The following is an 18,093-nucleotide window of genomic DNA, read 5'->3' as shown; positions in this document are numbered from 1 at the left end:
GAAGGAGGAATTGTCATGTGACAATGGCCACGAGGCCTCCTTGGGCTCTTCTCCATCCCGGCAAGGCAATAGAGTGTGATGGAGAAGAGCCTGATTTCCTCATAAGTGGGCTTGACTCCCTGCTCAGCTACGTACCGGTGTGTGCCTTTGAGCACTACAGATCTTACTTATTATGCCAGCAACTTACTTTACCTCCCTTTGTCTCAATTTCCTCATTCATAAAATGGGAGCAAATGGCAACAGTTACTATTTCATTAAGCAGTTGTGAGGGTTAACAGTGAGATAATACATGCAAAGTATTTAAAGTGTATAATTATCACTTAATAGTTTAATCTATCGTTCCTATTATTATTGGTGCATAACAATTCACTCCAGAACTTTGCACCTGAAAAGCATCCGTTTACTATACTCCTGGAATTTGTGGGTCAGGAATCCAGACTGGAAACAGAAGGGATGGCTTGTCTCTGCTCCCCAGTGTCCGGAGCCTCAGCTGGAAAGATCTGACGGCTAGGAGCTGCAATCGTCTGAAGGCGTGTTCTGGAAACAGTGCTGGACAACTTCAAGGTGAGGACCACCCACTGGCGTGTCCACACGTGACCTCTCTGTACCTTGGGCCTCTTCACAGCATGGCAGCATCCGGGTAGTTGGACTTCTTAAAGGCTCAGTGCTCCCGGTGCCAGTGTCCCAGTGCCCCAGTTTCCAAAGTCACGCAGTGCCAACTCTGTGCCCCCAATGGGTCGAAGCCGTCACAAGCCCACTTAGATTTCAAAGGAGGGAACAAAGAATTTTGGAGCCCCATTTTCAAACTGCCCAACTGGGGATCTGGGTGTGTTGTTGTCAGAACTGTACAAGGGTCGCCTGGCTCAGAAGGTCTTGTCGGTGCTTCTTCTTTGCCGAGAGGGCTGTGTGTGTCTGTGGCACACGATCCCCGCTGGGTGAGAGTACGGCTGACGATGCCCATGAACCAGCGCGTCCGTGTGAACACGCCGTGAGAGGCTGGACAAGCCTGTGGCCATGTGAGTGCTGAGCTTATACGTGCATTTTTGCCCGAGGAGAATTAGTGGGGTGTCGCCAGCCTGGTTCCTTTCTAGAGCTCATATATGGAATTGCCCACCTATGTCCACACGGATGCCTAATGAGAACTTAACTGTCACACAGCCAGAATGGAGCTCTGCCCCAAGCCGCTCCTCACCTAGTGGGTAAGTCCTTCTTGAGTCTATCTGCCATCGGACCCACTTTCCTCCACCCCCACTGCTATCCTCTTCGTCCTAATCAACCTCTCTCTCACCTCCACACAGCCTCCTCCCCTTGGGTCCCCCTATTTCTGCCCTTGCTCCCTATAACCTACTAGAACTCTCCAATTATTTCTTGTGTCCGTGGGAGTAAGATCCACATTCCCTACCCTGGCCTCCCAAGGTCTTAAATGATCTGGCCTTGCCAACCCCTCCCTCCATTCTCCCCGCCAAACCTTGTGCTCCAGACACCGTGGGTTCACTTCCATTGTTCCCTACACTCCATAAGCTCCTTCCACCACCGTGCCACGTGGCCTTTGCCTTTGCTCTTCCCTTTGCCTGGAACCTCAGGTCTGAGCTCAGTTACCCCTCCAGAGAGCAGGCAGCCTTCCCAGACCCACAGCTGCAGCAGCGACCTGTGCCCGCACACCCCAGCACCCTGGTCTTCTTCTCTGCCCAGCCTTTACCCCTGCCGCTGTGTCTCTGGCTCCTTCAGCCGTATATTTCTCCGCTCCCCCCGCTAGGACGCAAACTCCCCAAGAACAACAAAGAATCTGTCTTGTTCTTCCAGCGCATCACCGAAGCCTAGCACAGTGCCTGTGGGTACTTGGCAGGTGTCCCAACCCCGGTGTCCAATGAATGGACAGTAATCCAGGGGCGAGTGTCTGGGTGGCTGAACCGGGTATATGAGTGTCCCGGTAGGTCGGTGTAGACGCATGAGTGTGTGTGTGTGTGTGTGTGTGTGTGTGTACACACAGGCTGGAGAGGCCAGTCTAGTAGTGTGGACTGCAGTGATTGAGGGTGCTCCTTCCCGTGGGGAGCACAGGAGGGGGCAGCGTGTGGGGGTCCCCCACAACAGGGATGACAGTGGGCGGGGGGCCACGAGGAGGAGAGTGGGTGGGGACCCGCATCCAGGCCCCGGGCGGTCCCTGGCGCCCCTCGGTCCCGCCTCCAGGCACAGGGGGGGCCAGGGCTGGCCGACGTGGCGGCCGGCGCTGCGGGCAGGCGGGCTGGGAGGAGGGCCGGAGGCGGGAGGCGGGCCGGAAAGTTTGTCGGGCGGCCGAGGCGGGGACTCCGGCGGGGGATGCGCGCCGGCCCGAGCGCCCCCAGCCCGCATGGGAGTCGTGCTCGCCATGGGTGAGTGGAGATCGGGCGCTGCCCGCGGGGGAGCCCCTGCGACCCCAGCCGCGCGCGCCCCGCGCCCCCCTACGACCCAGTCGGGTGGGGACAGCAGGCCCTGGCTGGGCGCTGGGAGGGGACGCGAGCGCACTTCCTTCCCTGCTCCTTTCTGCCCAGAAAAAAGTGAGCCGCGAGTGCTCTTTCCCTCTTTACTCGATCCTGAGCGCGAACTCGGGGCAGGCCGTGTCCTGACCGCTTCAAGCCTTACACCTCCCCGCGCGAGGTAAACGCCTCCTACTCGGCAGATAAAGAAATGGAGGCTCCGAAAGGAGCAACTCGGTGAATCCCTTTGCTGAACACTTCTGTTCAGGAGGCCTCAGGAGGCTGCCATGAACAACACAGACAAAACCTTCGCTTCGGAGGTATTCCATGAGAGGAGACCGGAGATTAGAATCCAGAACTGGGAGAGGTGGGGGCGGGAGGAGAATAGGGAATTGCTTTGTTGCTACAGGGAACTGGGATTTCCATTTCTCTCTCTGGATCCAGAGCCTCACTCAGTCCTTCAGTCATTCATCCCTGTACTGTGTGGCAGGGGCTGGGGACTCAGCCGTGAGCAAAGCAGACAACAATCCTCTCTTCCATGGAGCTGACATTCCAGTTGAGAAGCTGGAAAGGAGTAAATGAATAAAATAATCTCCAAGAGTGATAAGATGCTATGGAACACAAAAAATGAGGTGGTGTGAAATGCTGAGGGAAGTGGCTTCTTTAGGTAGGTAGGTACTGAAGGCCTCGCAGGGTAGGAGGCCCTGGAGCGGAGATACCACTCAGAAGGAGTGGGTGTGCTAAGATCTGGAAAAAGAGCTACAAGGGGGAGGGGGGGCAGGGATAGCACGTGCAAAGGCCATGAGGCACCAGTGGGTTGGTGTCAGGCCAGTGTGGCTGGAGCACAGTGGGCAAGGGGAAAAGATGGGGAGGGAGGTCAGAGAGTTAGGCAGGGGCTAGACTGTAGAACTTTGTAGGCCATGGCGAGAAGTTTAGGTTTTATTCCAAATGACATGGGAAGCTGGAGAAGAGGTTTAAGCTGGGGTGGGACGTGACCTGAATTGTGTTTTAAAACTCCCTCTGGATTATGCTGTGGAGAATCGTAATAGCTAACAGTGGCTACAAGGTAGGCAGGCATAGAGGTAGATATTACTATTTTCCGCATTTGTAGATGGGGAAGCTCAGAGAGGTTAATGAGCTGCCTAAGGTCACACAGCTATGAATTAGAAAAGCTGGGCTAGAACCCCAGCACTCTGGCTCCAGCCTGCATTCCTAACCACTGTACCACCCAGCCTCTCACGCACAGTCATGGCACAACTGGTCACCAACTCCAGGTCTGACTCCGGAGTCTATGCTCTTAACCCTCAAGGCACGCTGCCCCGGAGCCTGAGGGAAACACAGGCCCACAGAGGTCCTCCCAAGGACACTCAGCTTGACCCTGGTCCCTCGCACCTGCCTTTCCGATCCCTTTGCTGCCTCCTAAGTTAATTCAACAGCTCTTGACTGAGCATCTCAGGAGGACAGAGATGGGGCTGGGTGGAAGCGGGGGAGGGAGGGCTCTGTCCTCCCCACCATCCCAGGCTGCTTTCCCAGGCTTGGGCCCTGGGTATAGACCTGGATTCCAGCCCGCATCCTCCCACTTCCGGGTGCATCATCTAGTCTACTTCTCCGACCCTCAGCTTCTTCATCTATGAAATGACCCCCATCAAAGGCACTTATCACAAGGCAGCTATGAGAATGACGTGAGAAAATGAACGAAGAGGGCTCAGCTCACCACCTGCACGTGGTAAATGGTCCCTTCATGTGAGCTTTTCTTTTTTACCACACCCAGTGTTGGGACTCTGGAGTCAGTCCAGTCTCTGCTCTGTCACTTACAAACTGTCACCTTGGGCAATGTCTTCACCTCTCTGTGCCTCAGTTACTTCATCTGTAAAATGGGAATGACAGCCGTGCCTGGGTCATAGGTTTGCTGTAGGGATTGAGTCAGCTGGTGCAGCTAGGGCTTCCAGAAGAGGAGGTACGGCTGGCTGTGGTGAGTGCTCCATATTAGCTGTGTTGGGACGTTTGGAAACCAGCCCTCTGGGTGAGGATAGTTGCATAGTTCAGTGTCACTCAGGCTTCTCCCTGGAACTTGAGGGAGAGCTGTGGCGGATCCCTGGTGGGGGAGGGTCCCAATGCATTGTGACCTCTGGTGGAGATGCTGTTCTTGTGTCACCAACAAGAGGCTCCCTGGGACTTGCAGCTGGTGATACATCCACCCGAAACCTGACTTTTCCCCCTTCCCCTGCTCCCCAATTCTCTCCCTGGGAAGCTCTGTCCTCCACAGTGAGGGGCTTAGAGGACGAAGGGATTTTCTCCAGTGTGAGACAGCTTCACATATAACCTATCATTTTGTTTTGTTTTGTTTAGAGAGGGAGGGAGGAAGGGAGAGAGAGAGTGTGTGTGCCTGGTGTGCGGGGAAGGCCAAGGGATGGAGGGAGAGGGAGAGAGAGAATCTTAAGCAGGCTCCGCACTCAGCCCAGAGCCTGTTGTGGGGCTCGATCTCACAACCCTGAGATCATGACTTGAGCCGAAACCGGGAGTCAGACATTTAACTGACTGAGCCACCCAGGCGCCCCTAGACAGATACTTAATAGAAAGGGGGAGCAGTTCCCAAACCTAGGCTGGGCCCTACTTTGGGGGCCAGGATTTACTCTACTTCCTGTGGAGTTTGGCCCCTTCCAGGCCCTAGACCTCTCCAAAGAGACCTCTCCCTCAAGAGCCAAGACCATTCCTGTCTGGATTCCCTAAGCCCCCAGAGTCCCTTCATTCAACCTTCTGTTTATTCAACATTTACTGAGCGCCAGGAAGTGTCCTCAGCATCAGGGAGACAGCTAAGGACAAACAAACAATTCCTGTCCTTTTGGGGTCAACATTCTGGTTGGAGAGAACAATAAATATCTAAGACATATAGTTCTTTCAGATGGTGAGAAGTACCTTGGAGGAAAACAAGGGCATTAGAAGTGCTGGGTGTGATGGGGGAGGTTGCACTTTTAAGTAGAGGGCCCGGGAAAGCCTCAGGAGAAGGTGATGTTTGAGCCAAGACCAGAGGGAAAGAGGGAAGGAATGGAGGGGGAGGGCTCTTCTGGCAGAGGTGACAGCTGGTAAAAGGTCTTGAGTTGAGTCACACAGGAATGAGGAGGAACAGCAAGGAAACTGGCATGGCAGAGCAGAGAGAGAGAGAGAGAACGAACGAACGCAGGCAGATTCTGCAGAGCCTTGAAGGCCACTGTAAGGACTTTGGCTCTTTTCAGACTGAAGTGGGAACCCCAAGGGCTCTGAGCAGAATGACTCAGGCTTCCACAGGACCCCTGGGGCTGTCATGTAGCAGTCTGCTAGGTTCAAAGGTATCTGATGCGGCCTCTGCAATTACACGTGCAGACACCTCCCTAGTCCCCAACGCAGTCCTGGGTTCATTTGGCAGAAACCTCATTGAGCCCCTCTGGGGCGTCAGGACAGGGCTGGGGTTCAGGAGGCACAGACAGGAAGTCTCTAACGCTGCCCTGCCCCGTTTAATAAGGAAGACACAGCAACAAACTTGAGATGGTGTCAGCAAGTGAAGGGGGAATGGGGGCGCCTGGGTGGCTCAGTCGTTAAGCGTCTGCCTTCGGCTCAGGTCATGATCCCAGGGTCCTGGGATCGAGCCCCACATCGGGCTCCCTGCTCCGCGGGGAGCCTGCTTCTCCCTCTCCCACTCCCTCTGCTTGTGTTCCCCTCTCTCGCTGTGTCTCTCTCTGTCAAATAAATAAATAAAATCTTAAAAAAAAAAAAAAAAGTGAAGGGGGAATGGAGAGTTGGTGGGAAGTGAAAAGTGTGGCTTGGAAAGTGGAGGAAGATGTACAAGAATTAGCCAGGGCCTCCCATGAATTACCTTAAGCAAAAAAAAAGAGAAGAGAAGAGGAGGGGAGAGGAGGGAAGGGGTGGGAAGGGGAGGGGAGGGAAGAGACAAGAGAAAAAGTAGAAAGAAAAGAAAAAAAGATATTCCTTAGTCACTGAGAAGTCCATGGATTCAGGAGCTGGGGCTCAGGCAGTGTTCTCAGGGACCCCCCCAAGGGGGAAGCTGGCCCCCAGCGGCTCCAGGCAGGTAAACTACCAGCTTAGCGCCTTCAGTGAGCCAACACACCGGCCCAGGGTCAGCCACATGGCTTTCATCGCTGCCCAGGGCCTGGGAACCTGCTGGTTGTCAGATCTGGGTCATGGACTCGGCCCTGGAGCTAGGCAGTGGGGGTGGAGGTGGCCGCGGTCATTTGTATCCAAACCAGGAGACCGAGAGACAAAGCACGGGGAAGGGCAGTGCCCCAGAAGAGGGCGGGGGATGCCAAAGAACAGAGACCTACAACTCAAGGTCCTTCGGGGAGGTGCCCGCGCGCTGGGACTGAGGAGGATGAGTGGGCCTGTGGGGACACAAGCGGTGCAGCCAGGGGCAGAGGAGCATGGAAATGTGTGCAGAGAACAAGTGTTTGCGGGGCTTGGGGAGGCAGGAGGGGAGGTGGGGACAGAGTCAGGGAGGGCAAGTGACTGAGGAGTTGGGCCAGGGCCACCAGCTCAGGTAGGGCCTGGGATGGCAGGCGAAGGGTTAGGACTTACAGAGCAGAGGCCACGGAAGCCAGGAAAGCTTAAGGAAGGGAATGTGCTTCCCTCGTGTTTCTAATGACCCTGACTCCTTGGGGGCTGCCCTTCATCCTTCCTTGGGGCACTGTTGGTTCACTCTGCTTTGTGACTGGGTTTTCCCGAGAGCTAATGTGTCTGTATCTCCCCTCCACCCCTGGCCCTGCACCCCTGCTCTCTCTCACACGCCACCTATCTTTGATGGTCCTTCTTGCTTGAAGTCCGTTCCGCAAAGCTCCTAAGTATATGGGTTTGGGAGTCAGATGGATCAGTGAGTCCTGATCCGGTTGCTTCCCAGCTGTGTGAACACTCTGAGACTTAATCTCTAAAATGGGGATAACTGCGGCTGTACCACCTAGGGGTTATTGTGAAGATGAGTTGAGAGACTAATGTCTTTACGTAGGGGAGCTGCTCCATAAATGACACCTGTTATTATTACTATTTTATTTCACTATTATTCTCGCTCTTCTGCTCTTAACCACCGTGACCCAAATCTGCCCCGATACATTTTCCAGCGGGACCTGTGGACAGTCAACTTGGCCTCTGAGCCCCTTGGCTGGGTTCCCTTTCAGCTCCAGAGGAACTGAGGAAATGGCAAACAAATTCTGTTTTCACTTGATTGCCTCACATGGCCTGGAGGAAACTTCCTTTCTGGCAGCAAGCTCCAGGAACTGAGGGAGATGGGGCAAAGGGAGGTGAAGACAGGACAGGACCCGGGTACCATCATCTTCCTAGGGTGCTCGTTGATGGTCATGAACAAGAAGCACGGGGCCAACCAGGGAAACAGAGGAGGTGATTTCCCAGGGGGCAGGGTGGGAGGGATAAGGGTGAGCAGAAATGGGCGCCGAGCCTTCCACCCATGAAACTCCTCCCCCTGCACAAAAATTGCCTAACAGAGATGGGGAGAGGTAGAGGTAGGAGAGAACAGCGCAAAATCATAATATGCCAAGGTTTGGTAATTAAGGTGGTTAAGGGTGTGGATTGTGGCGCCAGACGGCCCGGCTTTGAATCTAGGCTCAGCTGCTTACTACTTTTGACCTTAGACAAGTCACTTCACCTCTGATGGTCAGTTTGTTCATTCATAAATAATTCAAAAGCCCACCACATGAAGTTATATTAAGTTAAATGTGTTATTGCACTTAAAGTGCTCAAAGCAGTGCCTGGTTGAGACACACTCAGTGAGTCTGACTGTAGTATTATGAATGTTCTTGTCAGGTCCAGGGTGGGTGTGGGTGAGATAGATACTGCTAGATTAATCTAGATGCTTCTAGAAATATCTAAGTGTAAGCATGTGAATTAAGAATTAAGAGTAACCTGTAACTGCGTTTTAATTAATTAATTAAAATTAAATACGATTTTAAAATTCAGTTCCTTAATCACATGAGCCCCATTTTAAGTGCCCAGGAGGCACATGTGCTGATGACTACTCTCTCTGCCCAGCTCAAGCCTTCCAAGACTTGCCTCCATCCACTGAGAATGAAATTCATTATTCTCTTCATGACCTAAAAAGTTCCGCGTGACCTGGCCCCTGCCTACTTCTGCCTCATTATCTCCTCAGGTGGAGGTGGCTCCAGCCATCCTGGCCTCCTTGCTGAACACGCAATGATAAACAGCCTGAACGCTCTTGCTGCATCAGCCACCCACTTGCTGTGTGACCATGAGAAAGTTTCTTAACTTCTCTGAGCCTTGGAGGATGATGCTAAAAAATACTATGTTATAGGGTTGTTGTAAGAATGAAATGAGTAGGGATGCCTGGGTGGCTCAGTCGTTAAGCGTCTGCCTTCGGCTCAGGTCATGATCCCAGGGTCCTGGGATCGAGCCCCGCATCGGGCTCCCTGCTCAGCGGGGAGCCTGCTTCTCCCTCTGCCTGCCGCTCCCCCTACTTGCGCGCTCTCTCTCTCTCTCTCTCTCTCTGACAAATAAATAAAATCTTAAAAAAATAGAATTAAATGAGTAAGTGTGTGTGAAGTTCTTAAAACCGGGCCTGGCACTTAATAAATGTCATATAAGCGCTAGCTATTAATATTAATGGTTGTTGTTCAAACATACCAAAAACTGTCTTGCCTCAGGGCCTCTGTTTTTGCTGTTCCCTCCATCTAGAATGTTCTTCTCCCAGATTTTACATGGCTTTCACCCTCACTTAATTCAGATCTCTGCTCAAATCTTCCCTCTTTGAGAGGCCTTAACTGACTACCCTATTTAACATAGAACTCCTCCATCATTTTCAGTCCACTTTCCTGGCTTTTTTAAATGACATCTTTCACCACCTAAAGTTATATATATAGATTTATTTATTGTCTGCCTTTCTCTACTAGAATATCAGGTGCTTGACAGCACCACTGTATTGCCAGCCCCAAGAACACCGTTTGGCATGTTGTAGATGCCGAATAAATAGGTTTTTGAATGATTGGAGGGGTGGATGCATGGATGGATGAGGAAGTGTGTGAATGGGTACATAAGGGATGGAATCAAAGATTGGATGTATTTGTGGGTAGATGCATCAATAAACAGATGGATGGTGAATTAAAGAGTATATAATGGACAAATAGATGGATGAATATGTGGTAGATGGAGCAAATGGATGGATGGAGGAGGGGATGATGAAGGGATGGATGGATTGATTAATAAATAGATGGGTGAATAGATGGAGTAAATGGATGGATAGATGGATGACAAATGATGGTTGGATGCATGAATGCGTGCATGGGTAGATGGATGGCTGGATAAGTGGATGGAGTGGATGGATGGATGGATGGATGGACGGATGAAGGAGAGATGGAAGAAGAATGAGGTGGATGGCTGGATGATGGATGAATGGATGGATGCATGAAAGCATGCATGAGTAGATGGGTGAGTGAATGAATGGATGGAGTGGGTGGGTGAATGAATGAAGTGGATGGATGGAGGGATGAAGGAAGAAGTGGATGGGTAGATGAATGGATTGATGGATGGATGGATGGATGGATCAGTAAATGGATAGATAGATGAATGACAGTAGATGGATGGAGGGGTGGGTGGTTGAAGGAAGGAGTGGATGGATGGATGAAAGATGGATAGATCAATAAATGAGAGGATGGGTGGATGAATGGACAGGTGGATGAATGGACAGGTGAATAGATGGAGTAGCTGGATGGATAGATGAGGGGTTGGCAGATGGAGGGGAAGTTCATGGATGGATGCTCTGGCGAGGAGCCATCCTGAACTCTGCTCTTGTCACTTTTGTTTTCCAGGCCGTCCCCAACTGCTCCTGCCCCTGTGTGCCTCTGTGTCTTTGCTGGGTGGCCTGACCTTCGGATATGAACTGGCAGTCGTATCAGGTGCCCTGCTGCCCCTGCAGCTTGACTTCGGGCTTTCCTGCTTGGAGCAGGAGCTCCTGGTGGGCAGCCTGCTCCTGGGGGCTCTCCTTGCCTCCCTGGTGGGGGGCGTCCTCATCGACCAGTATGGCAGGAAACAAGCCATCCTTGGCAGCAATGTGGTGCTTCTGGCAGGCAGCCTGAGCCTCAGCCTGGCTGGCTCCCTGGCCTGGCTTGTCCTGGGCCGCTTGGTGGCTGGCTTTGCCATCTCCCTCTCCTCCATGGCCTGCTGTATTTATGTGTCAGAGCTGGTGGGGCCCCGGCAGCGGGGCGTGCTGGTGTCCCTCTATGAGGCTGGCATCACCCTGGGCATCCTGCTCTCCTATGCACTCAACTACGCATTGGCTGGTTCCCCGGGGGGATGGCGGCATATGTTCGGCTGGGCCGCAGCACCTGCTCTTCTGCAGTCCCTCAGCCTCTTCTGTCTCCCTGCCGGGACCACTGAGGCTGCAGCCCGCAAGGACCTCATTCCTCTCCAGGGAGGTGAGGCCACCAAGCTGGGGAGGCCAAGATACTCCCTTCTGGACCTCTTCAGGGCCCGGGATAACATGCGAGGCCGGACCATGGTGGGGCTGGGGCTGGTGATTTTCCAGCAGCTAACGGGGCAGCCCAACGTGCTGTGCTATGCTTCTACCATATTCCACTCAGTCGGCTTCCGTGGGGGCTCCTCAGCTGTGCTGGCCTCTGTGGGACTTGGCGCCGTGAAGGTGGTGTCCACCCTGACGGCCCTGGGGCTGGTGGACCGAGCGGGCCGCAGGGCCCTGTTACTGGCTGGCTGTGCCCTCATGGCCCTGTCGGTCAGCGGCATCGGGCTCGTCAGCTTCGCCGCGCCCATGGACTCCGGCCCAAGTTGCCTGGCCCTGCCCAATGCCAGCAGGCCGGCAGGCCTCCCTGGAGACTCGAGCCTGCCAGGGGCCGTCGTAAGTCCACTTCCACTGCCAGCGACCAGTGAGAACCAAGGGAAGCCAGTCCCCCCAACCTCTACGAAAATCAAGCCTCATCCCAGAGCTGGGAACCGCACAGCCCCTCGCCTGCCGGCCTTAGGCACCGCCGCCCCTGCGCCCCGTTCTGCCCCCGAGCTCGCCCTGCTGCACTGGACCGCGCTGGTCTGCATGATGGTCTTTGTGAGCGCCTTCTCCTTTGGGTTTGGACCAGGTAGGTGGGAGTTCTCTGGCAGGAAACTCAGCAGCCCCTCTACCCCACCCAGCGGAAAGGGTGGGGACCCTGTCAGTCAGGGTCTCAGAAGGACACTAGAGGGGGCCTGACCGCAAAGCCAATGAAGCTTACGCTTTACGGCTCCTTGCCCACTTGCGGGCACTCCTTCTAATTTTCTGTTTGTAGTTTTTTTTCTTATAAAGGGCCCCAAATTATTTAAGCTTCCGGCCTCTTAAACCTGAATTTGCCCCTGGATAGATCACTTAAAGGGTTTACTCGAAAGGGATTCTTGGGGCACCTGGGTGGCTCAGTCGGTTAGGTGCCTGCCTTCGGCTCAGGTCATGATCCCAGGGTCCTGGGATCGAGCCCCGCATCGAGCTCCCTGCTCAGCGGCGAGTCTGCTTCTCCCTCTCCCTCTGCCTGCCACTCCCCCTGCTTGTGCTCTCTCTCTCTGTCAAATAAATAAATAAAACCTTAAAGAGAAAAAGAGAAAGAAAGGAAGAAAAGGGTTCTTGCAGCAGTGTGGGGGAGGCAGTGGGAGGACTGGGTGTCAGGGGCCTGAGATTCTGCTTGAGTCACATTGTTGGGGGGCTGTCCGCTGGACCATGGGTGCCAGGCCCCAGTTCCCACCCCAGCCCGTGAGTTCTCCCTGCTTTCCTGTCCTAGTGACCTGGCTTGTCCTCAGCGAGATCTATCCCGTGGAGATCCGAGGCAGAGCCTTCGCCTTCTGCAACAGCTTCAACTGGGCCAGCAACCTCCTTGTCAGCCTCTCCTTCCTCCACCTCATCGGTGAGTTCTCTGACCTAATTCCATGGTCCAGTTCCTTCTAGATCCAGGAACAGTTGCCTGGGGTGGGCTCTTGTTGGCTCAGCAAAATTGCCTGTCCATCCCCGGCTGGAAGGCTGCAAGATTCTGATGCCCAGGCCTGGGGCATATACCAGCCCCTGAAGTCAGGGTGGGTGGGGGACAGCTTCACCCAACCATGTGTACAGAGGTGGGGGGGATGGTTCCTTAAAGGAAAAGTGGGGTGCTAGTATCAGCAAAGGGGGGAGGAGAGGCCAGCAGACAAAGACAAGAGAAGACATGACCTTCGAGGCTTCTACCCCTGATAATTCCAGGCTCCCATCAATGAGTGGGCCCGGGAGGTGAGGCTGAAGGAGGGGAAGAGCCTCCATCTGGAAGCTGGCTCTGATTGGTGTGGTAGGGGAGGGGACAAACTACCGGTGGGGGGATGGGGGAGTCTGGAGGCCTGAGTGTGGGGCCATTTTCTTCATTGCAGCCCAAAGGCCCTCACATTAAAGCAGGGGAGTTTTTGAAAATTTCGTCTTGTAGCCGAAGAACTATTCTGTAAATAAAACTCTGTGCAGAATGTTAAATTCTCCAGGCCCGATAGCAGGTCTACACCCCCACCTCTGAGACCAGCAGGTACCCGAGTGGCCACCTTTTTTATTCTAAACCGGCTCCAACAGGCTCATGCCCACCTGCTGGCAGGAAGGTTTTCTCATATCTAGTTTGGGTGACACTCTCTCTTCCTACCTGGCATTCGAACCCCATTTGAGCCATGGTGGGGTGCGGTGGGAATGATCTGGGCCCAGAACACCGGAAACAGTCTCTGAGTTGCTGAGATGCTCCTGGCCCAAGGAGCCAAGGTGGGAGGGGCTCCCTCCCTGTGAGCCCCAGGGCACAGTTCTTAAGGCTCAGTTATTTTCCTATTTTCTGCAGCCAAGCATTTCCTCCTCAAAGGCACAGCCCCTGGGAAAGGCTGGTAGAAGAGCATGTCCACTGTGCCTGTCTCCAGCCTCCCCCACCCACCCCACCCCTCCCACCCCCCCTTGTGTGAGGATTAAGTGGAGGCCCAGCTGGTCAGGGGAGGATGCTCAGAGGTCATGACCTCTAGAGGTGAGAATGGCCATGGCTCTGGAAGGTTATCTGGGCTTCTGCCTCCACAAAGCCCTTCCCTCACTGTCTCCTTTCTCTGTCCTGGGCTGACGGACTTCAAAGGAACCAGGGTCATCCCAGGGGTCCTGGTTGCTGGCCCTGAGACCCTGGCCCTCATCCAAGGCTCCGGGAAGAGGCGAGGGCTGGGGAGTGGTCTGGGAGTCAGCCACAGGCTACATGGGCTGAAACTCCATTCCCTGGATGCTCGATTCATTCACCCAATAACCAGTTTGTAGAATTTCGGAGGATGTTTTTTGTTTTGGGGCTGGGCTTGGCCAAGGCTGTGTCCTGCAACTACTTTGCTGCGGAAGTGAATGCCATTTCCTCTCCATTCATGTTTTCAGATTATGACCTCACTCCTCTGGTGAGTGTTTTAGATGTGGGTGAGTGGGCTTTCCCATACCAACCTGATGCCCAAGTCTGTGTTTGCGGGTCTGGGCCCCGGCCCTTTGCCTGCCTCTGGGATAACCAGTCCGGCTCCTGCTTTAAGGCACTTACCTGACAGCTTGTTGTTTTAGTTCTGCACATCAAACATCTGGAGAATGTGCTTTTGAGTGAACTGATGTGCAGCGCCCCTGCCCACGCTCCCGCCCTCCTGTTCCCAGGCACCATCGGCTTGTCCTGGACCTTCCTGCTCTACGGGCTGACGGCTGTCCTCGGCCTGGGCTTCATCTATGCATTTGTCCCTGAAACAAAAGGCCAGTCCTTGGCAGAGATAGACCAGCAGTTCCAGAAGAGACGGTAAGTGGACACAGGGCTAAGCTGGGCCTCAGGAAGGACTCACATCAAATCCTGAGCAGATCAGTTCAGGATTTACTCTGCGTACTTTCCCTTTGCAAGAGAGAGTTTTCCTCCTCCTCCTGATTCCCTTAATGCCTGGACACCATCGGTTTTGTCTTGTCTTCGTACAGGAGCTGTTTTCCTGGAGTTGTTTGTGTCTTCCGACAGCAGAGTTTCATTTGACTTTAAGGCCCAGCTCATGGGAATTTTAAAACCGTGCAGTTATGGAATCACATGAGGTCAGAGCAGCAGAATCTTAGAGTCATGGAAGCTTAGAGAAAATAGTATAACTGTGGCCTTTTAAAGTCACACACACAGAACTGTGGGCTTAATCTACTCATTCAGCAGGTGTTTATTAAGTCCCTACTATGTGCCAGGCCACGCCTGGGCCTTAGGAAACGTGGCCGAGTAAGATGGGCAAGGTCCTTGTCCTCACGGAGCTTCCATCCTAGTGGAGAAGGGGGACAGAAAATAAACAAGCCAACAAATGCAGCCACAAGAGCATTTTGGCTAGTTATATGTGTCTGAAGAAAATGAAACAGAGTGAAGTATGTTGAGAAGGCCTGACTGGCAGAGCGGGGGACAGAGGGGCGGGGGTTGTGGCTAAATTAGAGTGGGTAGTTAGAGAGAGGAGGCCTCTCTAAGGAGGTGCAATTTAAGTTCGTGAGAAGGAGACAGCCATGTAAAGATGAGGGAGAGGAGCATTCCAGGTAAAGGGAACAACAGGTGCAAAGGCCCTGAGGTTGGGAGTGTATCCGGCATATGCAAGGAACCACAAGGAAGCCAGTGTGGCTGGAATAGAGGGAGGGAGCGTGGCAGGAGGGGTAGAAGATCAGATCAGCCAAGCTGGTAGGAGCTCAATCATGTAAGGTCTTCAGATCATAGAGAGGAGTGGAGAATCTTAGCATCGTGGGGCCTTGTGCCATTCAAATAAGAGAAGAGAGGAATAGGAGCAGCAGAAAGGACGTAAAAACACTATCATCCTACATATCCTTGGCAAATGCCCCTGGTTACTTCTTGTAGTAAAGGGAATCATCAGCACCTGACTGCCCATTCTATTCCTGGGAGGCCCTAAAGGACTAAAAAAATAAATCATTCTAAGAGGGAGTCGGAACTCGCCTCCTGCAGCTGCCTGCCAAGTCCCAGCCCAACACAGCCCCTGAAGGGACGCAGAACTGGTCCAGTGTAAAAGCCTTCCACCTGCTCCACTCAACCCCAGAGGGTGCTCTGCCCGCGGAGCACTCCCAGTGTGTTGGCTGACCCCTCCGCAGGCCCCTTTGGCCCAACCCTGTTGGTTAGGAAATAGATCTGGCTGCTCAGAATAGTCCGGATGTAGGGGGACCAGGGCTGGGGTGGCAGCTGTGCTTCGAGAGGTCATCCAGGGTCCCACGCTCCTTCTCTAGTTGCTCTGCCGTCTCTTCGATAATTACTTTTCCCACATGGCCTATGCCGGTGAGCCACCAGGGGCCTGCGAGAAGGGAGGCGGGGAGGGGAGACACAGCCTGAAAGATGCACGAGTCATTCCCACCCGCATCCTTCGGACAAAACCTGGGTATACCTACATGCGGGGGCGCTGAGAAACGGGCTTTCTCCTGGGGAGCCATGTGCCCAGCTAAGAATTAAAAGGGCACTGTTACTAGGCTTAGGGGGGATACAGATACTAGGAGCCACCTGGAATCTCTGCCATCCTGGCTTTCTTGGGAGAATATTCCAGAACCCCTCCTCTGGGATGAGGCGCTAAGGAGGCAGAGAAGCAGGTAGAAGCCAGCTTTGGGGTAAAGCAGGATGTAATTGCAGCCAAGGGGAGTGTCAAGCTGGATCTGGGGACTCGGGGTCGCATGGTGGGGCCTGGGCCAGCCTGTAGGGCAAGGAAGCTGAGTCTGCCATGACTTTAGGAGGAGACAGAAAGTTAGGGGGCTTTGCCAGGGTCTGGCAGTCATCACTTCAGTGTCTATAGTCATATAGACTCTGACATCAGAGACCACAGAGACAGAGAGCCACAGAGACCCCCCTCCCCCACTCACTCTCTGCTTGACAGGTTCGCCCTGAGCTTTGGCCACAGGCAGAGCTCCACCAGCATCCCGTACACCCGCATCGAGGTCTCTGCCACCTCCTGAGGAGTCCATCTGCCTGGAAGATGCTGGAACCATGGCTTTAGCCGACAGTCTCCAGCTTCCTGCTTGCCTGGCCCCTGCAGCACAAGGTCTCGGAGGTCCCGTAAGTCATCCCTGCTCCAGGAGAGGTCTTTCGGGCCCAGGTGAAAGAGGAGAAAGTTTGAGAACCCAAAAGTCTTCATTTTGAATCTCAGGCTCTGAGGTGCCCTGAGGATCTGCCTTCTTGCCTCAGTTTCCCCATTGTCTCTGCACGTCCCTGCAGTACTTACAATGACAACATCTCATGGAGTCTGTTGCTTTCTCAAAGAACATCTAGGGTACCAGCCCTGGAAGGAAGTCTTCTCTGGCATCACTCCCAATCCTAGATGAGGATACTATATTCTCTGCTCTCTTTTCTCATCTGGCTGGGACTTTCTGGTGAGGGGAAGCCTGCTTATGTCATTCACCAGCAACTCAGACTGGTGGAGAAGATGCTTGAGTTCCAGCCTTGCTTCTCTGGTGTCTGTATGGCCATAGGCCTCAGTTTTCCCCATATGTACAATTGGCGACCTGGACCAAGGAGTTCTTAAGATCACTTCCGATGTCAATGAGCTGGAATTCTAAGTGCTGCTAATACAGCGCATATTCAGCACGGGCCCTGCTCTCAAGTAGCTGGCCATCTCTTCAGGGGATGCCAGTTTTAATTAGGGGAATAGTAAATAGAATTCCAGAATCGCGGGCATTAAAATCCAAGAGCAGCCACGGTGCATGCAGCCAGCTCCAGGTGCTGTTTCCAAGTGGTGCAGGAGAGCTTTGCAGAACGGAGGTGGGTTTGGAGGCCGACAAGCCCGACTGCTGGTGTTGCCTGTCTCCTGGCCGCTGTTGACCTTGTCAACAACCTTGTGACTAACAGCTTTCACTAGCCTCAGTTCCCACATCTGCAGAATGGGGATGATTAGGCGCCTGGGGATGTACTTAACCCCTGTCTTCCTGCAGGAGGGTCTTCAGCTGGTCCCATTCAGCTAGTCAGGGCCTGAGGGGGAGGTTTCTGCTCACCCTCAGTTACCCAGGTCCCCATCTTTGGGACATTGTTAAGGGTCAGCCCCCGACGGGTGAGTCAGATGGAGACTGAGCAAGGAGCTCAGGCCAGAAGTCACCAGAGGAAGGGCCTGGCAAGAGTGAGTTGCTGGATGCTGAGGAAAATGAAGAGCTAAAGCAGACCCAGGGAGCTGGTGTGGGACAACACTTCGTCATCTGTGCCTGCTGCAAGGCCCCAGGACTCTGGCCTCTCATCTTCTCTCCTCCTGTTCTAGATGCTTCCCTTGTACCCAGTGGTGTGCGGGAGGCCCCTCCTACTACCTTGTGAGAGCCCATTGTGAAGTTTTCGGGACTTTTGCCAACTGGTTGTTAAACACAGCCTTTTAAAGATATTAAATTATTGAATATTTCAATAAATTATATTAAAAGCAAAAGTAATAAATACTAAAACCTCCTCACTTCCTTATTTTGCTACATTTCACTATCATCTGTGCTCTTGAGGCTACTTGGCATATAGTGTGTCTTATGAGAGACACGGGAGATCCTGATTCTGCGTACAAGGCGTCATGCCCATGGGGGTGACTTGGCAGCACAGGGATGGGGGAACACTACAAGGCAGGGCTTGACTTATTGTTTCCTTGATGCTCCAGCCTTAAGAATGTGATGGATAAAATGTTAATAATGCAAATTAACCTT

General features: G+C 53.4%; 1 protein-coding gene across 1 annotated transcript; it reads left to right on the top strand.

Annotated features, from left to right (window-relative positions):
* Positions 1-2,296: 2,296 nt before the first annotated feature.
* SLC2A10 (solute carrier family 2 member 10) lies at positions 2,297-17,766 on the top strand. Its single transcript, XM_032419619.1, has 5 exons — positions 2,297-2,369; positions 10,271-11,548; positions 12,215-12,337; positions 14,092-14,227; positions 16,305-17,766. The coding sequence occupies exons 1-5, from the start codon at positions 2,348-2,350 to the stop codon at positions 16,381-16,383; spliced, it is 1,638 nt and encodes a 545-aa protein (XP_032275510.1). The 5' UTR covers positions 2,297-2,347; the 3' UTR covers positions 16,384-17,766.
* Positions 17,767-18,093: the final 327 nt, after the last annotated feature.

This window comes from Phoca vitulina, unplaced genomic scaffold (assembly GCF_004348235.1).
Source record: "Phoca vitulina isolate PV1807 unplaced genomic scaffold, GSC_HSeal_1.0 scaffold22, whole genome shotgun sequence".
NCBI lineage: Eukaryota > Metazoa > Chordata > Mammalia > Carnivora > Phocidae > Phoca > Phoca vitulina.
The sequence above is the reverse complement of the archived record's forward strand: the minus strand, read 5'-3'. Positions and strand labels throughout refer to the sequence as shown.